We start from the raw sequence: 27726 nt of genomic DNA, 5'->3' as shown, positions 1-27726 counted from the left end.
GGCTGTTTGGGGTGCCCGCTACGTTTCAGCGGCTGATGGATCGGGTCCTCCGCCCCCACGCCACCTATGCGGCCGCCTATCTTGATGACATCATCATATATAGTAATGACTGGCCGAGGCACTTGGAACACCTAAGGGCCGTCCTTAGGTCGCTGAGGCAAGCGGGTCTCACAGCCAACCCAAAGAAGTGTGCGATTGGGCGGGTGGAAGTACGGTATCTGGACTTCCACTTGGGCAACGGGCAGGTGCGTCCCCAAATTAACAAGACCGCAGCGATTGCGGCCTGCCCGAGGCCCAAGACCAAAGAGGGGGTGAGACAGTTCCTGGGGCTGGCTGGCTATTATCGTAGGTTTATACCTAATTATTCGGACGTCACCAGCCCGCTGACTGATCTCACTAAAAAGGGGGCACCAGATCCGGTCCAGTGGACGGAGCAATGCCAGCGGGCTTTTTCAGAGGTAAAGGCTGCACTGTGTGGGGGGCCACTTCTACACTCCCCTGACTTTTCTCTCCCCTTTATGTTGCAGACCGATGCGTCGGACAGAGGGCTGGGGGCAGTTTTGTCCCAGGAGGGGGAGGGGGAGGACCGCCCCGTCCTGTATATAAGCAGGAAGCTGTCGGTGCATGAGGGGCGCTACAGCACCATAGAGAAAGAGTGTCTGGCCATCAAGTGGGCGGTCCTCGCCCTCCGGTACTACCTGCTGGGGCGCCCTTTCACCCTCTGTTCGGACCACGCGCCCCTCCAGTGGCTCCACCGCATGAAAGATGCCAACGCGCAGATCACCCGTTGGTATCTGGCACTCCAACCCTTTAATTTCAAGGTGGTCCACAGGCCGGGGGTGCAGATGGTCATGGCGGACTTCCTCTCCCGCCAAGGGGGGGGGGGGAGTCGGCTGCAAGCCGGACGGCCGCCCGGCCTGAGTCAGGCGGTGGGGGTATGTGGCAGCGGGGGCATGGTCAAGCGCCGGTCTGTGACAGGAGGGCGGAGTCAGGGAAGGTGAGTGGCAGAATCACTACACCTGAGAGCAATTAACCTGTGTTTGTGTCTTCCCAGTGACCGCGTCCTACTTAAGGAGGGAGAGCGAGAGCAGAGGAGCGCTTGCTGAACCAGACGCTGAGTGTGTGTGTGTGTCTGAAAAGTGCATACATAATTGTTATGCTGAAAAGCGTGGCAATAAAACATGCTATCAAACCTGATCTCTGTCCTGCCGTCCTCTGTGCTCCACCCACGAACACTGAACCGTTACATTAACCTTTAATCCCTATGCAGCTGCGAGTGTGTGTGGGTCGATCTGACATCAAAACAGACCTTGGCATCGTTCAGACACATCTCTGATCAAAAATACACATTTCATATCAAAATAAACAAAATGTTCCCAAACAATGTCCAGCCGAGACATAAGGTCATTTCAACTAATAATATAATTTTGTCACAAAATAATTTGCTAACTTCTTGGCCAAGAATTAATACTTATATAAACCTACATATAATAAAACCTAACACCAACCAATCAGTTTGGCTGCATTTGGCTGGATTTGACACACAGTATGTCTCTGAATACCTCAGAATTCATTCGGCTGCTTCTGTCCTGTGTCACATCATCAATAAACACTAGTGACCCAGTGCCACTGGCAGCCATGCATGCCCAAGCCATCACACTGCCTCCGCCGTGTTTTACAGATGATGTGGTATGCTTTGGATCATGAGCTGTACCACACCTTTGCCATACTTTTTTCTTTCCATCATTCTGGTAGAGGTTGATCTTGGTTTCATCTGTCCAAAGAATGTTCTTCCAGAACTGTGCTGGCTTTTTTAGATGTTTTTTAGCAAAGTCCAATCTAGCCTTTTTATTCTTGAGGCTTATGAGTGGCTTGCACCGTGCAGTGAACCCTCTGTATTTACTTTCATGCAGTCTTCTCTTTATGGTAGATTTGGATATTGATATGCCTACTTCCTGGAGAGTGTTGTTCACTTGGTTGGCTGTTGTGAAGGGGTTTCTCTTCACCATGGAAATTATTCTGCGATCATCCACCACTGTTGCCTTCTGTGGGCATCCAGGTCTTTTTGCATTGATGAGTTCACCAGTGCTTTCTTTCTTTCTTTCTTTCTTTCTTTCTTTCTTTCTTTCTCAGGATGTACCAAACTGTAGATTTTGCCACTCCTAATATTGTAGCAATTTCTCGGATGGGTTTTTTCTGTTTTTGCAGCTTAATGATGGCTTGTTTCACCTGCATGGAGAGCTCCTTTGACCACATGTTTTCTTCACAGCAAAATCTTCCAAATGCAAGCACCACACCCAGGGGCGGATTTAGACATTTGGGGGCCCTAGGCAAAATACAAACATGGGGCCCTCCACCTTATACCCTCCAGGCATTCTGAGGCGATTTTGGTGTGGTTTTTTTATATAAATGTACGGTTACTTAACAAAAGTAACAAAATAAGGTAGTACTTGTTTTTGAGGTGTTCACCATGGAGGGGCAGACTGAGGGGGCCCCTACAGTGGGCTGGTTTGGTACAGATTCTAGGCAACTGCCTAGGTTCACCTTATGGTAAAACCGCCTCTGACCACACCTTAAATCAACTCCAGGCCTTTTATCTGCTTAATTGAGAATGACATAACAAAGGAATTGCCCGCACCTGCCCATGAAATAGCCTTTGAGTCAATTGTCCAATTACTTTTGGTCCCTTTAAAAACAGGGTGGCACATGTTAAGGAGCTGAAACTCCTAAACCCTTCATCCAATTTTAATGTGATACCTCATCTCATCTCATTATCTCTAGCCGCTTTATCCTGTTCTACAGGGTCGCAGGCAAGCTGGAGCCTATCCCAGCTGACTACGGGCGAAAGGCGGGGTACACCCTGGACAAGTCGCCAGGTCATCACAGGGCTGACACATAGACACAGACAACCATTCACACTCACATTCACACCTACGGTCAATTTAGAGTCACCAGTTAACCTAACCTGCATGTCTTTGGACTGTGGGGGAAACCAGAGCACCCGGAGGAAACCCACGCGTACACGGGGAGAACATGCAAACTCCGCACAGAAAGGCCCTCGCCGGCCACGGGGCTCGAACCCGGACCTTCTTGCTGTGAGGCAACAGCGCTAACCACTACACCACCGTGCCGCCCCAATTTTAATGTGGATACATACCCTCAAATGAAAACTGAAAGTCTGGACTTCATGTCCATGTCCATTATATAACTATAACTTGAATATGTTTCAGTAAACAGGTAAAAAAAAAATTTTGTGTCAGTGTCCAAATATATATATGGACCTAACTGTATTAGCATTTTGGTCAGGTGTCTACAAACCTTTTGGCTATATATTGTATCAAAGTTTTCTTAAGCTTCTCTTAAATCCATTTGATTTTTGTCATTTGCTTAAAGGAAACTTTATTATGCTTGTGTGAAATGTAAGCAATTTATGCTTATTTGGCCTTATTTAACAAATATACAATACACTTCCAAGTAATGGTTGCATGAGTTTTGAAAACCTTAATTAATATATTAATGTGCGTACACCTTGTTTAAAAATAAAACTAAAAATAAAAAATAACCACCATGTCACCTCAGTGGTTCTGTAAATAATAGCCTTGCTAATGGTGCAAATTAAACCCAATGGCCATCAATGTGTGAAGGAAGTCCGTGCACTTTTGACCTGGAAACCCCGTTTCGCCGCCATTTTGTAAGACATTCCGGAAGTTGTACATAGAAGGTGAACTTATAAACAGGTCTAGCTAGCAGATTATCTCAGATAACTAGCCGAATTCAGTTGTAGAGTGTGAAGGATAATGAAATAACAGTATTTTCTGTTCATTGTTTGTGTATACAACGTTTAACAATTACAGCTAAAATTACGTAAAGTCGGTTGCCGGAAATTAAAGCTCCTGAGTGAAGAGGTCTGAAAACCGGAGCTAGCATTATTTGTTTCGTATGTTGCTAGCAAGCTAGTTTGCATCAGTGCCGTACCTCGACGATTTCCACAGATATAACAGCACGTGTGCGGGTAATTAAACTGTTTTGTGTGTCATTATTAATTATTTTTATAAGCTTATTAGCTCTGTAGCTCGGGGAAAATATCTCAAATGTATTAGGTAGCTTCTGGGTTGCTAACTAAATAAAGGTTTTACTAGCGAAGGTCTGGGAAGTCCAAACCAAATAGTTAAGTTAAATGAACTAGTGTGTAGAAATATTGCTTGTATGTTTAGTATTAAGTTTGTATTCTTGCATGTATAATTTATATTTTGATAAACACGTTATATAACTCGGGCCAGTGGAAAGACGGAAGTCGAGTTAATTGGCCTATCAGATCCGGAATCAGAATCGAGTTTGTCAATTCCGTTCTCACGAGGAATTTGTTTTGGTGGTTGGTGCCTGAATAGACGAGAAAAAAAGACAAAAGTAGTTATATAGTAAATAACCTAAAACAAGAAGAATCTAAAATATACAAATTTGAAAAGTGGCCATATCTAAGGGCTGTGTGCGTGGGCTGTTTTGAAGTCCAAGTTGTACAGTCTGTCCCGGAATGTATTAACCGTGTTAATCTCTTTCTTTCTTAGATAGGAATGTGGGGGGCAAAGAGCAATCACTTTCCCCCCACTCACTATTTGAAATGACATTCAGTAAACGGATGACGAGGTGAGACAGCTGAACCGACTAACATACCAGAAGGGGTGTTCACACGGCAACTTTTACTCCGGTGTAGCACCGAGGCTGCCCCCGTAGAGCGTTCACGCGGTACAAAGTTATACCGGTGTAGCACTGAAAGCTGCTTAAACCGGTGCAAATCTAACCCTGCTCGGGAGGTGGTTTAAGAAATTTACTCCGGAGTAAATGCTAGTTTGCGGGGCAGCACCGATATAAAATGGGACGTCTGAACGCTACAGGGGTAGACTCGCTACGCGTGAGGAGAGTTGATTACATACGGGCATTGCATAATTTGCATCCTGGTATTTTGCGCTTCCAAAATGGCGAATAACAACAACAGAACTGCGTGTCTTCATCCACGTTGTTTTCCCAGCGCTTGGTGATGCCATGACCACCGGGAAAAGGAAATACATTTTCACGCATGCGCATATTTCATTTCCGCATTATTACTATCGGAAATGATATTAATAATGATAGTAATAAAAGGAAATGATATCAAAACTTTATTACTATCAAAGGAAATGATAGTAATAAAGTTTTTGCAACTATTGCACGGTCGCAAAAACTGCTGTGACCGCAAGTGGGGCTGCACCGGTGCTAACACGCTTCTCTCTAGTAAGCAGGGTTGTGAGTGACGTGTGAATGCTCCACAAAATTTACACCGGTGTAAGATATATCGCAACAAAATACATCGGTGCAGCATCGATGCAAATATGTGCCGTGTGAACACCCCGGTGCTGATTTGGACCCGAGCAATACATCAGTTTGTCTGAGGTTATTGCCAAAAAAATCAGTATCAGCATTTATAACTGCTGGTAAATGAAAATTAAAAAAGAAAGGGAGAGATGGAAGATGGATTCTTTAACCATGCTACGGCGTTACATTACAGGCATTTAGCAGACGATCTAATCCAGAGCTACGTACAACATACCTGGAGCAGTTAGGTGCCTTGCTTAAAGTGCATATCACGGGTAAATTCAGGAGCAAGATCAATGTAATTCTCCTATTTTATATTAAACTTTGGTCAAATATCTGTCACATTTTGTGCAATTTTTTTTTACCTTGTGCAATACCAGAAAAATTCAGTTGAAATCAAGCCATTTGAGGCGAATTGGTCCGCCTCTGAAAAAACTTGCCATTTGGATTTCCCGGCAAACACTGATTTTTGTGACGTCACGTGCGGGATGCTTCCTTCTGAATCCTACGTCAGCGCTGGTTTGTTTATGAGAAAACAACCTGGTGGTTTTCTGCAAATTTCTTCAACGTTATCACGTAATTACTAAAATGGTTAACAGATGTATCGTAGGAGGCTATAGCAACACCAATCATAATGGGATTAGTACTCATCATTTTCCAAAAGACCGGACAATGAGAGAGAAATGGGAGCGCTTTGTGCGAGGCACCGGGAAGCCGAGGACTAAAGCAGAGCCGAGAAAAAGACCAAGAAAATTGGCAATTCACAAGTTGACTGTTAGCGGGGTAAGAAATGAGACTAGACTCTAAATTAGGTGTTCCTGTGTTTGTGTGGTACACGGATTAATGTTATTTATTGACACACACACAAGCGCACAACATGAAAGCGCTGGGTGATAAAGCACTTACTTCACATGTATCAAGGGATATGCGTGTTAGGGCTTGAGATCTTGGGACCTGTCAAACACGCATTAAATGTATATACAACCCTGATTAGCCGATTCCATGTGTGTAGCTTATGAAATCTTTCTCCTACAGTAGCCAGTACTCTTCTAAATGAAGAAATATATAATAGTAATTAGAAAAAACATGATTTATGTAACAATGGATAGATGAGCATTGATGCATGAATCCATGGGTTTAGAACAGGGGTCACCAAACTTTTTTCTCTGGGGGCCACATTGTCGTTCCTGACTGTGATGGGGGCCGGGGTCGGGTCAGCTATATCACATAGAATTGTATAACCCAGACAAATATGACCACCAGCAGGCCTCATTGTGTAGTAGAGATTACTAGCCTGGCACGGCCATCCCCACTACTATATCCCCACTACTATATCCATACTACTATATCCCCACTACTATATCCATACTACTATATCCCCACTACTATATCCACACTACTATATCCATACTACTATATCCACACTACTATATCCATACTACTATATCCCCACTACTATATCCATACTACTATATCCTCACTACTATATCCATACTACTATATCCACACTACTATATCAACACTTGATTCCTGGCACATATTTGTTTATCTTTACTAGTGGTTTGCAAAAGTAGTAATCGAGTCTTCACACTTTGTTTTAATTTGAAATACCACAGATATTCCATTTATTTATTTTCTAATAAAAATAATATCAAAGCTGTCAAGGTAAGAAACATCTGTCTAGTTGAGGTGATTGACACTGGCAAAGGTGAGTGGAAAATTATAAATTGTAGGTAAGCCTGTTGATATTATTAATAATATTAATAATAATTGTATGCAGCACTTAATAAAGGTCAAATAAATAGGCCTATAAAATAAATACATTTTAAAAAACAGTGAAATTATAATAATATGAGCAATAGATCACAGCAGTTGTGCTGTGTCCTGCACGTCATTGCTCTCATCCATGGCCAAAGCAAAAAACTCGAATTCTGACGCTCTCTCATTCAGCTGGTCATACACGTTGTCCCCCAAATCTTCAGTTTGCCTGGTCATAGTAGGTGCGGAGAGACTCACCGCGTTGAGCGCATTCTTCTTGTCGGGACACACCTCCTCGGCCACAGCAAGCATGCATACTTTAACAAAGTCCCCATCAGTAAACAGCTTTCCATGGGTAGCTAGTAGGTGAGCTACCTTATAGCTAGCTCGGGCAGCAGCCTGGTTGATCTGGGTTTGGCGAAGGAATACATTCTGTTGTGCAGCCAGTCCGCATTTCATCCTCCGAATCCTGTCTTCTCTTGTTTGCCCTCGCAAACTAGCATACTCTTTGTGGCATAGTTCGAATTACGTGGGAGCCAATAGGAGCTGAGCTCCCATTCCCTCAGGCTCCCATGAAAGAAGCAAACTTAATTTTCTGTGCAACTCTCTCAAATACGTCATATATCACCATAATAAGCTTGAATAGCCTATATCACCATATAAATATAAATAAAACTCATTTCATTTCCGATCGCCATGCAGCCATAACTTTGTATTGAACGTGTTATTAAACCGCAACATGTGCGGCTGTACTTCACCACCACACCACTATGCGCGCAAACTGAAATTTGCAGCCTGCGAAATCGAATGTGAAGTTAAGTCCGAAGAAGACTTGTCCTCTATCTCACAACGATCTTCCTTTGTTTAACTATATATATATATATATATATATATATATATATATATATATATATATATATATAATATGCATGCAACACCGCGTGTGTGTGCGTGCGTGCATGTGCGCGCCTGTGTGTGAAAGCTGTGCACTGCAGTGCGCAAAAGTGCGCTGGTCCAGGAGAGCGAGTATGCATTGCTTTTTTTTTTTTTAAATAGAGACCCCCATAGGGTCAAATTTATAATTCGAACCCTGCTTTGTGGCGGGTTTCATAGTGACGACGCAGATTATATTCTTTGAAAACCGGCACACTTTCTTTACATACAAGACAAACTGCACGGTCCTTACACTGAATGAAAAAATAATCGGTGGTCCACTGTTCTTTAAAAACTCTGCACTCTCTGTCACCTTTTCGCTGACCGCTAGCCACTTTGCTGTCCTGAACACTGACAGTTCTTTGCGCATGCGCTGCCTGTCACTGCTTGATCGCGAGCATATGACGAAAATTCGGAAAATATGAATAGTTCATTTTATAACTAAATATCAATTTTTAATTGATAAAATCAACAAAATACAAATGCAGACATGTTATTATTTGCCAAAAAGCAATTTAAAAAAATAGGCCATGACCACTTTTGGGGATTGCCTCATAGGGCCGGTTCAAGTGATGGGGGGCAGAGGGGCTGGGGGGCCGGTCAAAGGGGGGTGGCGGGCCGGATCTGGCGCGGGCCGTAGTTTGGTGACCCCTGGTTTAGAAGCTCAGGCGACAATTCCATATTTCAATGCAAAATCGCTAGCTGCTAAACTTGGTCTACACAGACTGTGAACTGAATCCATGCAAGCTCTCGCAGCCTGCTGGCGGATCCGCACGTGACGTCACGAATCTGGCTCCAGACTCCCTTGGGATTTTTCCAGACGTGTTTTATTTTTTTCTGCTGTAGACAGATGGCCTTGTGCAAAATTACCCTTCTGGATGAGTATGTAAAAGGACATACTTTCATATTTAAAAAAAAAAACACGAAATTGGTCCAGGATATGCACTTTGTTTTCTCTTTTATTGGCTTAATAATGCTTATTTTCATACCTTCAGGTTTCCAATGGCAGACGACTTTGATATCGAGGCGATGCTTGAAGCACCTTACAGGAAGGTGGGTGACTAAACAAGGCGGTTTCACTTAACATGAATTGACTTTTTTGCACTTGGCTGAGTAACTGTTGCAATAAGGCAATTCGGAAGACGAGAATTTGATTAAATATAGACTTGAGAGATATCTCAGTGGTAGAGAGAATGATGTTTTGTGTGATGCTTCAGCAAATGATCTGAATTACAAATAAATGCCCGTCTATCTCTCTTTATAGACTTGCCTAATGATATCTCATCTCTACTTCCCTGAATACACCTTTGATTCCAGTGTGAAGTGTGAAAAAAGTAAGGTCGTCATTGCGGCATCTATTGATGTACTGTGTTCCCTTAGGTCAAATACCAAAAGACTCACATCCTGTCACCTGTCTGATGTCAACAAGATGAGACAGTGGATGAAACAGGGATAGAACCTTACTGAACTGGAGACAGTATTCACATTTTTACTCCACACGGTTGATCTTTGTCCTGCAAAATCCGCCATCATGTGTTAGTGTTTAAGATTGTGCTACCTGGCAGATCATCTCGGTTACATGGAATACGCAGTTGTTCATACAGACTCTAATGTACAAGTTCATGAAGAAAAGTATTGTTCGATATGAATTTAATAGCTCACCAGTACTTTTGGTTGTTACAATATTTAACGGATTGTTGCAGAATATGAATACTGTCTCCCAAGCTATTCTCCAGAAAAGGTCTCAGATAAGTCAATATATTGGATTTTTTTTTTTCTCTTTTGCATGCCCCTTATTCTTAAGCTTCTCCTTAATCCATTTTATTTTGCCATTTGCTTTTAGGAATCTTTTGTGATAAATAACCAAGAAACTACATTTATTTGGCCTTATTTAGGGCACACGCCTCCCAAGTTGACTTCGTTGTAGGTATATAAAAAATACTGCTGATGTTGAAAAAAAAAAAAGGGGGGGGTGTTTCCTCTTCGTTTTTCTTTGTAATGCTTTGATGCCATGTCACATGGGAGCCGTTCTGACTAAGCCGTGTAAATCCCTGTGTGCTTCAGGACGAGATGTAAGACAGAGATGGCATCGCACTCGCACGGTCCAACCGCACAAATGGGCGAAGATCTCAACGAATGACCACCTCCACTGTGGAAACCCTGTTTAGTGACAGTGTGCTTAGCAGCACGCTTTAGGTTTAAAATAGCAGGGTACTGTCAGACTGTAGAGCTGAGTCTCCATTAAGCACCATGGTCTTTCTGCTAGCATGCAAACTGTTGCTCCTTTTTGGGGGCAAAGATTTGATTTTGTGGCAAAGCAAAAAGGGCAGAGTAAGCAACAGGAATTTTAACTGTTTCTAAATCAATATATTCTGTATTTTCTCTTGTCCCCCTCCCCCATTCCCTTGATGACTTGCTATGTATCCTGTCCGTCCTCATGATGTTCTTCTATCAACCCTGCTTAGGGTGACAGCAAGTCGTATAGTGCAAACGGCTATGAAGAACACAGCAGGAAGTGAGTAACGCTTCTTTTGGTTTACTCATCTTTTGTAGTGACGGCCACATGCTTTAAACTTTTTTTTTTTTCTCTCTTTTATTTTCCTAAAAACTCTGTAGGAAAAGGCACAGTCGGAGTCGCAGCCCAAGTCCAGACCGCCGTAGGAGCAGAGAGCGCAAGAAGGGCAAGGACAAGCGTAGGAGCCGCAGTCGGGAGAAGAGGCGATCACGTAGCAGAGACCGCCGTTCTCGAAGTCATGAAAGGCATGGACGTTACCGAGGTCACAAAAGCCCCCAGTGAGTATGGCATCCTCTTTTCAGATGGTGTAGTACGAGATATGTTCGATCTGATGTTCATATCTGACTGCTTGCTCCAGCCCATAAGACTGGATAACTACTCCCCCTCCTCAAATCCCAATACACACCTTTAACTGGCACACCACAACTGGGCATATACATACAGTTAATAACAAACAGTTAACCTCAAATATATCACTGTTTCTCTTTTATTACAGCCGCAAGAGCCCGTTTAAGAAAGAGAAGAGCCCATTTAAGAAAGAGAAGAGCCCGTTTAAGAAAGAGAAGAGCCCAATCAGGTAATATAACTATGCTACTTTTTCTTTTTGGTCATACTTTAATGAGCTATGTTTATTGGCTGGTGTTATTGTGAATAAGTTAGAGAGCTTAGAAATTAGTTTTATAATTCACTAAGATACCACTCCCTTAGATTTTCAGTGTGAAAATCAAGATAAATATACTTGCTGTGCTGGTCCATATAAATCCCCAAACTCCCTACTTTCTCCTGCAGGAAGCCTATTGATAATCTGAGTGCAGAGGAGAGAGATGCTCGCACAGTATTCTGCATGCAGCTGGCTGCCAGAATCAGACCCAGAGATCTGGAAGAGTTCTTCTCTGCTGTGGGCAAAGTAAGTGCTGCCCCATTTAAGTTATTTCTGTGTTTTTGGGGTCCCCCCAATGCTTTGTTTTAACAGCTTATTTCCATCCTCTTTTATAAAGGTGCGTGATGTGAGGATGATTTCAGACAGAAACTCTCGCAGGTCAAAGGGTATTGCATATGTGGAGTTTGTGGAGGCCACCTCTGTGCCCCTGGCTATTGGGCTGACAGGACAGAGGCTGCTGGGAGTGCCGATCATTGTTCAAGCCTCACAGGTCTGTATAATCCCACATGTTAACAGTCGTCCTGATTCAGCTTTCCATACGTGATGTCTAACTCTGCGTCACTGCCTCGTTTAGGCCGAGAAAAACAGGGCGGCAGCGGCGGCGGCAGCCCATAACCTACAAAAAGGCAGTGCAGGACCAATGCGCCTCTATGTGGGCTCTCTGCACTTCAACATCACAGAGGAAATGCTCAGAGGCATATTCGAGCCCTTTGGGAAGGTGAGACTGTTGATGCATTATGTCTGTGATTTACACTGCTGCAGATGTACAAGACAACACATGGGCTTTTAACTGCCACTTACTAGTGAAATTCTAGTAATGCAAAGTTGGTTAATCCTTGCCTTCCTTACCTAGATTGAAAGCATCCAGTTGATCATGGACAGTGAAACGGGCAGGTCAAAAGGTTATGGCTTTATATCGGTAAGGATTTTTTTTTTTTTATGTCAGTAATAGCAGAATTGTCATTTTCTACACTGCCTGGCCAGAAAAGCTGCTCTTTGGATTTCAATAAGTAAATACTTAAGAGCCTTTGAGTGGATAATTACTGCAGTAATTGTTTCAGGTGGCAACAAGTCTTTTAAACCTAATTGATGCAATGAGTAGCTTCTCATTTCTGAAACAACCATGTCAGGCCAAGTTTACATTAGACCGTATCTGTCTCGTTTTCTTCGCGGATGCACTGTCCGTTTACATTAAAACGCCGGGAAACGGGAATCCGCCAGGGTCCACGTATTCAATCCAGATCGTGTCTGGTCCGGTGCTGTGTAAACATTGAGAATACGCGGATACACTGTGCTGAGCTCTAGCTGGCGTCGTCATTGGACAACGTCACTGTGACATCCACCTTCCTGATTCGCTGGTGTTGGTCATGTGACGCGACTGCTGAAAAACGGCGCAGACTTCCGCCTTGTATCACCTTTCATTAAAGAGTATAAAAGTATGAAAATACTGATGCAAATACTGCCCATTGTGTAGTTATGATTGTCTTTAGGCTTGCCATCCTTCCACTTGCAAGTGGTAAGTGACGCGCATGCCCGACATGCACTGAGATCACACACACACAGCGGCTCAGTCCCAAATCACTGCTTGTGCACTTCACTCGCGCGCTCTGTGAGCTGCGCAGGGCTGGAGTGCGCACCCTCCAGAGGGCACTCGCTGTTCAGGGCGGGGTGATTTGGAGCGCAGGATGCCTGCGGAGCTGAGCGTATCCATGTATTGGCGTTGCTGTGTGCACACGAATCGTGTATTGGTGTTGCTGTGTGCACACTAATCGTTTTAAAAACGTTAATCTGATGATCTGCTGATACGCTCTAATGTAAACCCCACCTCAGATGATGAATCCCATGGTCATGGGAAAAGATTTTTTTTTTTTTTCCCCCGTGTTTCAGTTGGGTAAAATTATTGCCTTGTTATTGCTGGAATTGGGTTAAGAACTGTCTAACGCATTATTGAAACCTGGAAGGACAGTGGTGAAACATCAACTTCAGATGAAATATGGTTGGGGGGAGTCTTGACTGACTGTAGTCAGGGATTACTTGAAGTCAAATCGTAAAAAGTCGATAGTTGAACTCGCAACTATGTTTAATACTGAAAGTAAGGGCGTTTCCACATGCACAATGTCACAGAATTGAGACTAAACAGCTGTGTTAACATAAGAGAGCCACTTGTTAGTGAGACTAATCAGAAGAAAAGGCTTCGATTGTCTAGGGACTGTAAAGATTGGACTCTGGAGCAATGGAAAAAGGTCATGTGGTCTGAGTCCAGATTTACTCTTCCAGAGTGATGGGTGTGTCGGGGTAAGAAGGGAAGCACATGAAGCAATGCACCCATTATATATAATAGTCACTGGAGGCAGTGTTATGATCTGGAGTTGCTTCAGTTAGTCCGGTCGAGGCTCAGCAATGTTATGTGGCAATAAATGGAGTCAGCTGATGACCCGAATGACCAGGTTATCACATCAGTGGATCCTTTCCTTGATGGCACGGGTGTATTCCAGGATTTGTCGGGCTCAGATTGTGAGTGATTCAGGAAGCAAGAGGAATCGTTTACACACATGAATTGGCCAGCAGATAGTCCTGACCTTAACCCATTTGAAAGTCTTTGGGATGTGCTGGACAAGACTTTAGAGCGGTTTGACTCTCCTGTCATCAACACAAAACCTCTGTGAAAATTAATGCAACTCTTGAAGTAAATGAATGTTATGATCAGGGCTCTACACTAAGGCTACGTTTACATTAGACTGTATCTGTCTCGTTTTCTTTGCGGATGCACTGTCTGTTTACATTAAACCGCCTGGAAACGCCGGGAAACGGGAATCCGCCAGCGTCCACGTATTCAATCCAGATCGTGTCTGGTCCGGTGCTGTGTAAACATTCAGAATACGCGGATACGCTATGCTGAGCTCTAGCTGGCGTCTCATTGGACAACGTCACTGTGACCTCCACCTTCCTGATTCGCTGGCGTTGGTCATGTGACGCGACTGCTGAAAAACGGCGCGGACTTCCGCCTTGTATCACCTTTCATTAAAGAGTATAAAAGTATGAAAATACTGCAAATACTGATGCAAATACTGCCCATTGTGTAGTTATGATTGTCTTTAGGCTTGCCATCCTTCCACTTGCAAGTAGTAAGTAATATGCGCTGGGATCACACACACACACAGCGGCTCAGTCCAGAATCGTGGCTTGTGTACTTCACTCGCGTGCTCTGTGAGCTGCGCAGGGCCGGAGTGCGCACCCTCCAGAGGGCACTCACTGTTCAGGGCGGAGTGATTTGGAGCGCAGGATGCCTGCGGAGCCGAGCGTATCCGTGTATTGACGTTGCTGTGTGCACGCAAATCGTGTATTGGTGTTGCTGTGTGCATGATCCGCTGATACGGTCTAATGTAAACATGGGCTAACTTTTTTTTTTTTTTTTTTCCCCAGGAGCACACGTGCTCCTAAGTTAAAAAATTTTAGGAGCACAGGGAAAAAAATGGTGGCACAAGTAGGTTTTCATTTTAAAGGTTTATTGCAGCGCAAACCTTAGACACCAACACATAAAACGCAAAATTCAATTGAGAATGAATGAATGAACAAACAAATGAATAACGAACAACTGAATGAATGAACAAACAGTAGCTAAACAGAGAGCAGAGCTCAGCAGAGCTAACATCATCAAGGACAGCTCCCACCCTGGCTCAGAGTTCTTTGACTTGCTGCCCTCAGGCAGGCGTTGCAGGTGCATCAAAGCAAGGACCAACAGACTCAAACAGTTTTTTCCCACAGGCCATAACCACGTTGAACAATTAGCCTTTTTCACATTACGTCACTTGCAGGGGAACTCGTATCCGTTTTCAGCCTTTTGAATGGAAGAAGAGGTATACATGTGTTAACAAAACTGTGTCATTCACAGAAGATTGATAATATTGCGCATTGTTGTTTATTATTACGTATTGTTAGCGACCATTCCAGTCACCTATCTGCCTTGTTTTGGAAAGGAAGTTTACTGACTTTCTATGGTTGCTACTTGTTAGCCAGCAGATTAGCATGCCGCCTCTTCTTCCATTCAAAAGGCTGGAAACAGATGCGAGTTCTTCTGCAAGTGACGTAATGTGAAAAAGGCTAATTACATGCACTGACTGATGCCACTTCTGGCAGGTGCAACAATGCACCAAAAAGGGCAATATTCTCACACTTACCTGATACAGTGCAATACTTATTACAGTGCAACCTCACAGAGCAACTTTTTAGTTTTTAAAGCTTTTGTATATTTTTATATTTCTACACTTTTACATCCATACCCAATACAATGCAATACCAAATACAGTGCAATATCCTGAGTTTTGTAGCTGAACGGAGTTTCTATAACTAACTAGAAACAATTCCCCTGGGGGAAATTGTGAGAGTGATGCAGTGCGCGTAGCAGCCGCTAGTTGTAGGAGCTGAGCTGTACTGTGTGAATGTGTGACTTGCCATGAGGCTACAAGCCTGTGTGTCTCTGAGAGGGAGCAGCCCCTCCCTCCTGTGTGAGAGAGCGAGCATCCCCTCCCCCACCCGCGCGCTGAGCGCAGTGTGTCACACAGAAAGTGAAGGATTTCCTCAGAGCGCTCCCTCCAAACAACGGGGATTTACACGAAACGGGAAAGAGATATTCACAAAACTTTCACATTGAACACTACAAGGCTCTGATGAACACATTGATGTAATTTTCCTGTCTCTAGTGTAAAAAATGATATTAGGTAGGCTATCCAGCGCTGGATTTACATACTTTGCAGTTTAACGTTTGATACATTTTAGAATGTTAAACTCGTCGCGTCTGTGCTCAGTGCTTTCCTAAATTGTCGGCCGCAAGAAGCCCTCGCACGAATGTGCTTTTTTTTTTTTTTTTTTTTCGTCGTTCGCATGCCGAAAAATTCGCTCGCAAATGCGAGTGAAATGTGCGCACTGTAGAGCCCTGGTTATGATGTTGCATAAGATTGTCGAAATAATGCTATGGTGAATGTGCACCATAATCAAAGCTAGAGGCAGTCCACTCGTACCCCTTTTCCACCAAAGCAGTTCCAGGGCTGGTTCGGGGCCGGTGCTGGTTCACAACTCGTTCAACTTGTGAGCCAGCTGAGAACCAGTTTGCTTTTTCGTAGCTCGCGGTTCTAAAGGAAGCCACGTCAGTTACGTCGCTGTATACGTCAGTTACGTCGCTACGTTTGCATAAACCTTGGCGCGAATATCGAAGCAAAAACAACGCAGAAGAAGCAGCAATAATAATGGACGACTTCGCGTTTGTACAGCTGTTGCTTCTCGTCGCTTAAAAATGGCGATCTTTCGCGGTCTTATTGTTGTTGGTCTTAACAACTCCGCCCCCCTGCTGACATAAGCGGTTCTTTCCTCTGGCCCAGCAGAGAGTTGGTGCTAGCCTGGAACCGGTTTTTCTGGCCCCAGAGCCAGTTCTTTGTCAGGGGAAACAGAAAACCCGGTTCCAAACTAAGCACTGGCCCTGAACTAGCCCTGGAACTGCTTTGGTGGAAAAGGGGCATGAAAGTACTGTGCGTGACTTTGTTTGACCAGGTAGTGTATATGTAACTGTCTGCATGTGTGAATTTTCTTGGCATATTTCTGCACTGGGTTTTGCTTGCTGCTGGTGGCCATTTTTACAATATTGAACCATAGCAAGCATGTCTTTTGGAGACAAACCAGGCCATTTTAATTTTATTCAATATTAAAACTTGCAATGAGGAGTGGCTACCAAAACAGCAGGAGAGTTTTACAAAATGAGCATGTGCCTCAACCAGAGTTGCTTGTGTAATCTCAGTAGCAATCTACCTAGCTAGTGTTGGCAAGTAACCATATGGGTTTATGTAATCATTAAGGTTGCCTTAAAACTATGGGGGGTTGTGTGTGCTTTATTTACTTCATTTTGCATTCCTGACTGAGCAATTATATACGAATTGGGCTGTGTGTAGTTAGATAGCTAGCTTGCTTGCTGCCGCCAGCAGTTTTGGTCAAAGGCCCCCCCCCCGAAGCCACAGTGAAGGCAAACAATTTCCTTAACACCAGTATTAAACCAAGGTGTTTTTCTCTTCTCTCTCTTCCCCCCCCATCTTTATTACTGATCAGTGAATCTAATCTAGACAGGAAATTGATGGTTACTTAACTGATACTCAATAGGACTTGCAAAAGCATTGTGGTGTTTTTTGTTTTTTTGGTTTTTTTTAAGTCTTTTTACTTTCCTGAGCTCTGTTAAATGTTTCATATAAAGCCATATCTCTCTATCCAGAGAAAGCAGTACAATTAAAAATGTATGATTTCATGTACATTGTTCATTAGTGACAACTGGATTTTAGGATTAATGTTTAAGCTAATGAGATGAATACATCTCTGAATTGTAGTTTGCAGATGCTGAATGTGCCAAGAGAGCCCTAGAGCAGCTGAACGGTTTTGAGTTGGCTGGGCGGCCCATGAAGGTGGGTCATGTGACGGAGCGTTCAGATGGCTCATCAGCCAGCTCTTTTTTGGACAACGATGAACTGGATAGAACGGGCATTGACTTGGGCACCACGGGCCGCCTGCAGCTGATGGCCCGACTTGCTGAAGGTAGGGATTAGAGAGCAGCTTAACCTGTGTATGAGAGTCTCTGTCCTGATGGTCTGCATTTGATTAATTCTCATGTAGTAATTGTGCCTTTTTTTTTTTTTAAATATATAAAGGTACAGGGTTACAGATTCCTCCAGCTGCAAAGCAGGCTCTGCAGATGAGTGGTTCTATCCCATTTGGTACCCTTCCAGGAGGTGAGGGTCTTGTTTTTGTTCAAAGATCTGTGACTCTCTGTGGAAATACATTTTTCAGCAATGATGGGGAGCCAGGTGATGGGATTTGTGCTCTGCAGTCTTTCACTAAAACGGATGTATTTGTTCACTTGTCATAAATTGTCCTGTATAAGAAACTATCATTCAGGGCTTCACTGGTCAGGTACATTATGTAAGAGAATTGTTTGTGACACATTAGAGTTTCTCACCTCCATGCAACAATCGAACACGTTATGTAAACAGAGATAAGGTGATGGGTAATAAAAATTTCCACAGTATTCTTCATAATGTGCAAGGGTTGTATCACTTTTTTTTTTTTCCCCCCTACTTTCTCCTCCCCTGATCTTTTGGAAGGCTTCTCTGCATTGTCTTTAGTTAAACACTGTTCATGCTTCACAATGCACTGTGCTGTGCAGCCTTAGTGACCATTACGTCATAGTTAGAATCTGCTCCAAAAATCATTTTGAAGATTATTTATAATTGGTTTAAAATTTGTTGGGCTTTATGGATAACAGGCTACAGTCCGAATTTCCTTTCAGTTCAATATAAGGCTTCACGTTATCAGATGTTAATCATTATTGCAGTATTAGCCTTTGTATTGCTGACACTACAGAATGTTGGACTTTGCAGGTTGCCTGGATTAGATGTGCTTTTCAGTGTACTGATGAATCCATGGCCTTACCAAGACGAGAAAGGAAAAATAAATAAAATATGAGGGATGTTCATTAAATATTTCCCTTGACCTACTTCCCATGGACTGAGAGTAACGAAACTTGGCACAGTTATTCGTCTCTCTACATAGGTACCACCAAGGTTGATTCACTTCTCCCATCGCTTTATGCAGCTGTGAAGACCTCTCCTGTAGGAGTCTGCAGGTTGCGTCGGAAGCCATGACTTGACCTTGGAAATAAGCATTTCATTGTCTGAGAAGTGCTTGCCCTTCAAAAATGACTTCGTGGTTGGAAAGAGGTGGAAGTTAGATGGTGCGAGATCAGGAGAGTAAGGGGGGGTGAGGAAGGATTTCATAGCCGCAGGACCATGCTTCCATCTGGGCATCATGCGAGTTGTGAACCAGGACATTGTCTTGCAGGAGGCAGACCCCTTTGGTCAGCATGCCATGCCTCTCGGTTTTGATGGCCTCCTGCAGTTTCTGCAGCAGTGAAGCATGGTATGTCCTGGTAATTGTGGTACCCTTCGCCAGGAAATCCATCACTACTCCACGCTGGTCCCAAAAGACCATGAGCATGACCTTGCCCGCTGAGGGTTGGTTATGTGCTTTCTTCGGAGGTGGGAAGTCATAATGCTTCGACTGGGCTTTAGTCTTTAGATCATAGTGATGGACCATGTTTCGTCCTGCATGATTAGTCTGTCGAAGAAGTCCTCCTGGTTTTCTTGGCACATGGCCAAAAGACCCTGTGAGCACCTGACTCGTTCTTGCTTCTGGAAAGGTGAAAGCAACTGGGGAATCCATCATGCAGACAACTTCCGCGTGTGCAAATTCCCCCCCCCCCCCCCCCCCCCCCCCCCTTCTCCACCGACCCCACACTGATCTTAGCTAGTTGGCAAACGGTTATGCGGCAATCCTCCAAAATGGTGGCCTCCACTTGCCAGATGGTGTCATCAATGGCGGACTGTGGTCGCCCGGGAATGGGAGCCGTTTCCACCAATCTCTGGCCACACTTGAACTGACGATGCCAGTGCTTAACTACATGATGGGGCATCCTCCCCATACAGTGGTGCTTGAAAGTTTGTGAACCCTTTAGAATTTTCTATATTTCTGCATAAATATGACCGAAAAATCAGATTTTCGTACAAGTCCTGAAAGTAGGTAAAGAGAACCCAGTTAAACAAATGAGACAAATATTATACCTGGTCATTTTATTGAGGAAAATGAGCCAATATTACATATCTGTGAGTGGCAAAAGTATGTGAGCCTTTGTTTTCAGTATCTGGTGTGACACCCCCCCCCCCCCCACCCCCCGTGCAGCAATAACTGCAACTAAACGTTTCTGGTAACTGTTGATCAGTCCTGCACACCGGCTTGGAGGAATTTTAGCCCGTTCCTCCGTACAGAACAGCTTCAGCTCTGGGATGTTGGTGGGTTTCCTCACATGAACTGCTTGCTTCAGGTCCTTCCACAACATTTCGATTGGATTAAGGTAAGGACTTTGACTTGGCCATTCCAAAACATTAACTTTATTCTTCTTTAACCATTCTTTGGTAGAACAACTTGTGTGCTTAGGGTCATTATCTTGCTGCATGACCCACCTTCTCTTGAGATTCAGTTCATGGACAGATGTCCTGACATTTTCCTTTAGAATTCGCTGGTATAATTCAGAATCCATTGTTCCATCAATGATGGCAAGCCGTCCTGGCCCAGATGCAGCAAAACAGGCCCAAACCATGATACTACTACTACTACCACCACCATGTTTCACAGGTGGGATAAGGTTCTTATGCTGGAATGCAGCGGTTTCTCCAAACATGACGCTTCTCATTTAAACCAAAAGTTCTATTTTGGTTTCATCTGTCCACAAAACATTTTTCCAGTAGCCTTCTGGCTTGTCCAAATGATCTTTAGCAAACTGCAGATGAGCAGCAATGTTCTTTTTGGAGAGCAGTGGCTTTCTCCTTGCAACCCTGCCATGCACACCATTGTTCAGTGTTCTCCTGATGGTGGACTCATGAACATTGGCTAATGTGAGCGAGGCCTTCAGTTGCTTAGAAGTTACCCTGGGATCCTTTGTGACCTTGCCAACTATTACACGCCTTGCTCTTGGAGTGATTATTTTTTATTTATTTATTTTTTTGTTGTTGTTGGTCGACCACTCCTGGGGAGGGTAACCATGGTCTTGAATTTCCTCCATTTGTACACAATCTGTCTGATTGTGGATTGGTGGAGTCCAAACTCTTTTTAGAGATGGTTTTGTAGCCTTTTCCAGCCTGATGAGCATCAACACTTTTTTTTTTCTTTTTTTTTTTCTCTGAGGTCCTCAGAAATCTCCTTTGTTTGTGCTATGATACACTTCCACAAACGTGTTGTGAAGATCAGACTTTTGATAGATCCCTGTTCTTTGAATTAAACAAGGTGCCCACTCACACCTGATTTCAGTCAACGGGATGACGCACACCTGACTCTAATTTCACCTTCAAATTAACTGCTAATCCTAGAGGTTCACATACTTTTGCCACCCACGGACATGTAATATTGGATCATTTTCCTCAATAAATAAATGACCACGTATAATATTTTTCTCATTTTGTTTAACTGGGTTCTCTTTATCTACTTTTAGTACTCGTGTGAAAACCTGATGTTTTCAGTCATATTATGCAGAAATATAGAAAATTCTAAAGGGTTCACAAACTTTCAAGCACCACTGTAAGTCTCTTTCATCTCATCGAATGTCTCCCTTGGTGTGCGGCCTCTGAAGTACAGGAACCTGATGACTGCTCTGCATTCAATTGGCTCCGTTATCACACTTTACTCCACCTTAGCACTTTAAACAGTTATGAGTTCAGAGCTGCAAATGACCACATGACCTATAGAGAGATGCATTATTATACATGTGTAACTTCAGCCTCCTACAATAACTGGAAGTGGGTCAGGGGAAGTCTTTTAATGAGCATCCCTCGTATATTTTGTGGGGGGGGTTGGTGTTTTTTTTTTTCCTTCTAAATGTAGAGCAGGTTTACATAAGGGTTTTGTATTGCAACATGTGCTTATGTATGTGGCAGCATAGGTGTTTAATCTTTTTGTCTGTATCAAGTTTGTACCATCCCCAGGAGCACTATGCAGTAGTTCTAGCAGGATTAACCACTTATTGGAAATAAATGAATGTTTGTACTGTGTGCTAAAGATGCTGAAATATAAATTTGTTTTTGCGTTAGTGATCCCAGCACCAAGCATGAACCAGGCCATGAACCTCCCCACCCAACCTCTGGCTACTCACTGCCTTCAGCTCTCCAACATGTTCAGCCCACAGTCGTGAGTTGTGCCCTTTTTTTTTTTTTAATTATCCCCCCCCAAAAAAAATTCTGCTGCCCATCTGTGTGCAGGGCTGATAGCGTTCTGGCGCCGCGCCGGATTTCCGGCGTACCGTGGCTGGGGAGGAAAAAAAAATAATAATAATAATCTAGTTCGCCCATTGTCCTGTGTCATTCTGAGATGCGCAGATAGACAGTAAAGGGAATTCCCTTTACTGTCTATCTGCGCATCTCAGAATGACAGGACAATGGGCGAACTAGATTTTTTTTTTTTTTTTTTTTTCCCCCCCCAGCCACGGTACGCCGGAAATCCGGCGCGGCGCCGGAACGCTATCACCCCTGTGTGTGTATGGGTGCTTCTTATGAGTTTTAAAGACCTGAGATTGTCTGTGGTTGTTTTGTGTCCGTCCGTCCGTCCCCCCCCAGAGAAAACGAGCCTGGCTGGGATACAGAGATTCAGGATGATGTCATTGAAGAGTGTAATAGGCATGGAGGCATTGTTCATATATATGTAGACAAGAATTCTACTCAAGTAAGTTTCTCATTTTCAGGCTTGAGTAAACTTATCAAAAGCTTCACGTTTTCTACCATTTGCATTATCCTCCTGTGCCTTTGTGGTTTTCAGTGAGTTTTTCTTTTACTCTCGTAGGGCAATGTGTATGTGAAGTGTCCGTCTATCCCAGCTGCCATGGCTGCTGTCGGTGCCCTACATGGACGCTGGTTTGCAGGTAAGATCTGCCTTTGTTCTAATGAATGTCTCCACTGAGTGAGTGAGGTCCAGTGTGTGCATGTCGGTGTTTCCCTTACCATTATATTTTCAGGGGGGTGTCCCGTCTCCCCCAGCTACACGCGTGCGCGCACATGCATTTTAAGGTCAGAAAAAATGCAGGCAGTAGGACCACGCAGAAAGTGTGCCCCCTCAAAAATGGGGGAGGGAAGTCTGCAGGCACCAGAACCATGCAGAAATGTCCCCCATTTAAGTGGTGCTCTCCTCTCGTGCACTCAAAAACGATTCAAACAATAGTTAGCCATGTCAGAATCCCCCAAGCAGCAAAAGATGGATATGAGTTTTTCTTTTCTCAAAAAATGTGTACGCGATGTCTTCAGTCTCACTGTGTTAAGTTTGCTAAAGTTGTTATGAATATTCATAGTGAGATCATGTTGGAATATATTAATTTGTAAACATCAAATTAGCTAGCCATAGAATGACCTTATTTTTTACGTTATTTCAAATGAGCACGGTCAGTCTACTATTGTACTTCACTCAGCACATAAATCAGAGTAGTGATGGGCAGTGGAGAGGTGCGTGGGGGGAAAGTAACGAACTGTCTGACTTTAGTTATAAATCAGAACTATAATGGTTCATATGCCATTTTTAACCTCTAAATCACTACAGTATAGCACTTTCTTACATGAAAGTATTTTTATTTGGAAATAATTTCTTGTGTAACTCAGCAGGGAGAGCTGTCACAGGTGATAGGCAGGGGGCACAAACAACATATAGAAAGTGAAGAGGTGAGCAAGTTATGCAATCAAGTAATAAGGTATGAGAGGCTGTGATACAGATTGGTGACAGCCAAAATGAAGGGTCTTAGTCGTGAGACCACCATGAGTCTCCAGGATATTTTCAGTGCTTCTTGCAAAGTTTGTGGAACTGTCTTGGAGGGATGAGCTTTATTTAATCAGGTAATTTGAGCTCAAGATTTCTTTTTCAAGAGAGATCGGAGTACAGCAGATAGACCTCAGGTGTAGAGGTATCTGGAAAAACTTAAGTCCTTTTGAGGATTTGTGCCTGTACTTTGCACTTTGATCCAACTTGGATTAAAGAGAGTTGTTGTAAAAATTGTTCTCAAGTAAACATGAAGACTTAAATATGACCTCCTTTTTAACTGTTTGTTCAGGTCCAAATGCTCTGTAATAGGAGGCATGGGGAAGGGTCCTGCAGGTGACTATCCAGCAGCTTCCTCTTACCCCCCCCCCCCCAGTAAACTCAAGGGAAATGCTGACTGGATATGTTAAATAGTATGTACTAGGGCTGTCAGAATGAATTTCTCTTGAATCCTGATGCAAGTCTATTGATCCATTTTGATAGCAATACAGCCAGGGTTTTTTTTTTTTGATAAATTTAGAAAGCAATTAATTAATTTATGCTGCTGCTTTTTTTTTTTTTTTTTTTTTTTTTAGCTTTGTCAGCAAATTTTGCTAGCCAGACTGGAAATATTAGCTAATGCTGATATGATTCTCAGATTACAACCATGGAACTCTGAGACAGGCAGCTCCTCTGCCCACTTCTCATTGAGAATAGATAGGGAGATGAGTGGTTATCTTATCCCATTTATTCCATGGCTGAATTTTTAAGTCGTCTTTCAGCAGTTGATCATTTCTGTTGAACACAATATGGATGCATTGTGTAGCATGACTGCAAATGTCTGTTCTCTCTCTGCCGGCATGAAACTAGAGGTACGTTTTAGTACATATTAGACTACGTTCAGACTGCACCCTGAAACGACCCATATCCGTTTTTTTGTTTTGTTTTTTTGCCTATATGCAACCTGTATCCGATTTGTTATTGACAATCTGAACGACACGGATCCGATTTTTTTTTTTTTTTTTTCCCCACAGGCCGCTTGGATATGTGGTCCTAATTCCGATGCATATCTGTTATTTTCACATGCGACTGCAGTCTGACTGGACAGGTCGCATTCATGCAACCTACACGTCAACAACAAGAGACAAACGTCACTATTCTGCGTTGGCTAATCCCGCCTCTTTGGTGGAAAACATTTGTACAGTTTTCAGAATTTAAATATTATTTTTTATAGAATTGATCAAGCTAATGGTGGATTTGGTAGGGACCTGGATGTTAAATCATCCTGTATTATAAGATTGTTCTGGAAATTTCCAGTAATTTGACACCTTCAGTCTCATTAGTCTGCTGCCCACATTTAATCAGATTATTGTGGGAGTTCCGCCGCCGCCACAAAAACCACATCGCCAGGTCTCACCTCATCTCCATGCTTTACTTGCAAACTTGAAGAGTGCACTTTTTGTTTATTTACGTATTACGTAGATGTGCTTATTACATGTCAATTTGCGCATGCGGGACACTTTTGGGTCGTTTTCCGTTCATATTGGAGATCGCATACAAGTCTCATATAATTGGTAATGTGAACGGCCTAACAAAAAAATTGGATTTCACAACAAATTGGATATGGGTCGTTTCAGGTTGCAGTCTGAACGTAGTGTTAGATTATAGGATGTTCAGGCTTGGTGAGCACAAATGTTGCTGATCAGTGCCTTTTTCTTGCATCAATAATCAGTTTTGCTGATGATTATTGATGTAAGCATTTTTCAGATAGAAATAAATGGGTATAAATATATACAGCCTTAATTATCTAATTTGCGAAGTTTTATTGGTACTCGGTGTCATAAGGAAGCACCAAAAAATGGAGCTGTACTCGCAAGGTAACTTGGTAATAATTATACAAGGTCTATAGATTTTATATCGCCCCTTTGTGGTCTCAAAGCTCTTATTACATTAAACAGAAGGCCAAATGTATGAATTGGAAAGTGCACACATTAAGCATCTAATTTAAATTTTGGCTAATTTTAATACACCGATGCCTCAAACATTGAAATAACATGCCAATCAATAATAGATATTTTAATATTTTATGACATCCCAACTAACTTTTTTTTTTTTTTTTAATTCTGACAGGCAAAATGATCACTGCCGCCTATGTACCCCTTCCAACCTACCACAACCTGTTCCCGGACTCAGTCACAGCCATGCAGCTGTTGAGACCCACACGCCGGTGATCCACACTCCTGCTTCACAGTCCAATTCTTCTGACTCGGTGTCTCTGCATAGCCTGGAGATGCAAAATTCGCCCTGCCCTTTTTTAGGACAGCTGCAGTCTGTCCCAGGAGGTCCATAGCACATTCTAGATCTCAGAGGTACACAGTTGTCTGAGGGTGTAGATGAAAGCTGGCTGGACTAGATTAGCCCCCCCCCCCCAAAAAAAAAGGCCCCAAACAGTTATCCTGGATGTTCTCTGCTGTCTGGGATCACTTTACGTTTTTAGCTTTTTGTAATCACACTTTTCCTTTTTGTAAAGAACTCTGCAATTAAAATGGCTTTGAAAATAAGCATTCTGGGTTTTTGTTTCTCTAGTGTTATGAAATGCAGTTTTAACTCAATACAGTACGAGTGATGTGCGCATGTCTTAGCTTTTCCTTTGGAACCAGGAAATCTTCTGGTTTGTCATATATGCTATTTAGCTGCATGTATTAATACTTTTATAGGATACCTTTATTTACTTCCATCAGTTAGGAGCCATATTTACACCACATGAGCCCCATTTGAGTACAGTAATGGAGCACTGTTAACTTGTTCCACAATTGTTTGTCAAGTGCAGTATTATCTCCTGGTAATGAACATCTCACTATGGAGCTGTACCTTTTTTATGGGACCTTCATCTTGGACAACTGGGGTGTGTGTATAAAATAAAAAAATATATATATATATACACACACACACATACGCACACCCCTTTCACCTTCATGTTTTGTTACAGACTTGTTCTACAATAGATTGAGTTCTTTTTTTTTTTTTGTCAAATTCTACACAAAATGGCTCATAATGACAAAGTGAAAGCAGGTTTTTAGACATTTGTGCTAATTTATTACAAATCAAAATGCAAAATATGTACACAAGTGTGCACACCCTTTGATATGACACCCAAAAGTGAGCTGAGGTGCATTTTGTTTCCACTGATACTGCTTGAGATGTTTCTACAACTTAACTGGAGTCCAGTTGTGGTAAATTCAATTGATTGGACATGATTGTGAATTGCCAACACAGCTTATATAAGGTCCAACAGTTGACAGTGCATGTCAGAGCAAACTCCAAGCCATGGGGTCAAAGGAATTATCTGCAGACCTCAGAAACAGGATTGTGTCAAGGCATAGATCTGGAGAAGGGTACAGAAAAATTGCTGTAGCTTTTACAGGTCCCAAAGAGCACAGTGGCCACCATCATTCGTAAATGGAAGAAGTTTTGAACCACCAAGAAACTTACTAGACCTGGCTGCCTGGCCAAACTGCGCGATCAGGGAAGACGGGCCTTGGCCAGGGAGGTGAGCAGGAACCTGAGGGTCACTCTGACAGAGCTCCAGCATATCCTTGTGGAGATGGGAGAAGCTTTCAGAAGATCAACCATCCAGACAGCACTCCACAAATCAGGCCTTTATGGTAGAGTGGCCAGACGGAAGCCACTCCTTAGTAAAAGGCACACGATGGCCCACTTGGAGTTTGCCAAAAGGCACCGAGAGGAGACTCAAACCATGAGAAACAAGATTCTCTGGTCTGATGAAACCAAAATTGAACTTTTTGGCCTGAATACCAAGTGTTACGTCTGGAGGAAACCAGGCACTGCTGATCACCTGGCATCATGATGTGGGGATGTTTTTCAGCACTGGGAATGAGGTGACTAGTGCTGATAGAGGGGAAAGATGAATGCAGTGAAGTACACCGTGATCCTTGAAGAAAACTTGCTCCAGAGCGCTCTGGACCTCAGACTGGGGCAACAGTTTACCTTCCAACATAACGACCTGAAGCACACAGCCAAGAGAACAAAGGAGTGGCTTCAGAGAAAGTCTGTGAATGTCCTTGAGTGGCCCAGCCAGAGCCCAGACCTGAATCCAATTGAACATCTGTGAAGGAGCTGAAAATGGCAGTGTACC

General features: G+C 43.2%; 1 protein-coding gene across 1 annotated transcript; it reads left to right on the top strand.

Annotated features, from left to right (window-relative positions):
* Positions 1–3694: 3694 nt before the first annotated feature.
* Positions 3695–26131, top strand: rbm39b (RNA binding motif protein 39b). The gene is made up of 15 exons (XM_060931457.1): positions 3695–4012; positions 9036–9093; positions 10506–10555; positions 10657–10833; positions 11052–11132; positions 11345–11462; positions 11554–11706; positions 11791–11934; positions 12070–12135; positions 17582–17786; positions 17900–17980; positions 21887–21983; positions 22409–22514; positions 22632–22710; positions 25701–26131. The coding sequence occupies exons 2-15, from the start codon at positions 9043–9045 to the stop codon at positions 25799–25801; spliced, it is 1509 nt and encodes a 502-aa protein (XP_060787440.1). The 5' UTR covers positions 3695–4012; positions 9036–9042; the 3' UTR covers positions 25802–26131.
* The last annotated feature ends 1595 nt before the right edge of the window (positions 26132–27726 follow it).

The sequence above is a fragment of the Neoarius graeffei genome, chromosome 10 (assembly GCF_027579695.1).
Source record: "Neoarius graeffei isolate fNeoGra1 chromosome 10, fNeoGra1.pri, whole genome shotgun sequence".
Taxonomy (NCBI): domain Eukaryota; kingdom Metazoa; phylum Chordata; class Actinopteri; order Siluriformes; family Ariidae; genus Neoarius; species Neoarius graeffei.
The sequence above is the reverse complement of the archived record's forward strand: the minus strand, read 5'-3'. Positions and strand labels throughout refer to the sequence as shown.

Bases quoted from the DNA above. Each gene is read 5' to 3' on its own strand.
- rbm39b (XM_060931457.1), top strand. From the start codon at position 9,043: ATGGCAGACGACTTTGATATCGAGGCGATGCTTGAAGCACCTTACAGG. The intron at 11,463-11,553 runs GTAAGTGCTGCC...TCTTTTATAAAG, and splicing joins TCTTCTCTGCTGTGGGCAAA to GTGCGTGATGTGAGGATGAT. The intron at 22,515-22,631 runs GTAAGTTTCTCA...TTACTCTCGTAG, and splicing joins TAGACAAGAATTCTACTCAA to GGCAATGTGTATGTGAAGTG.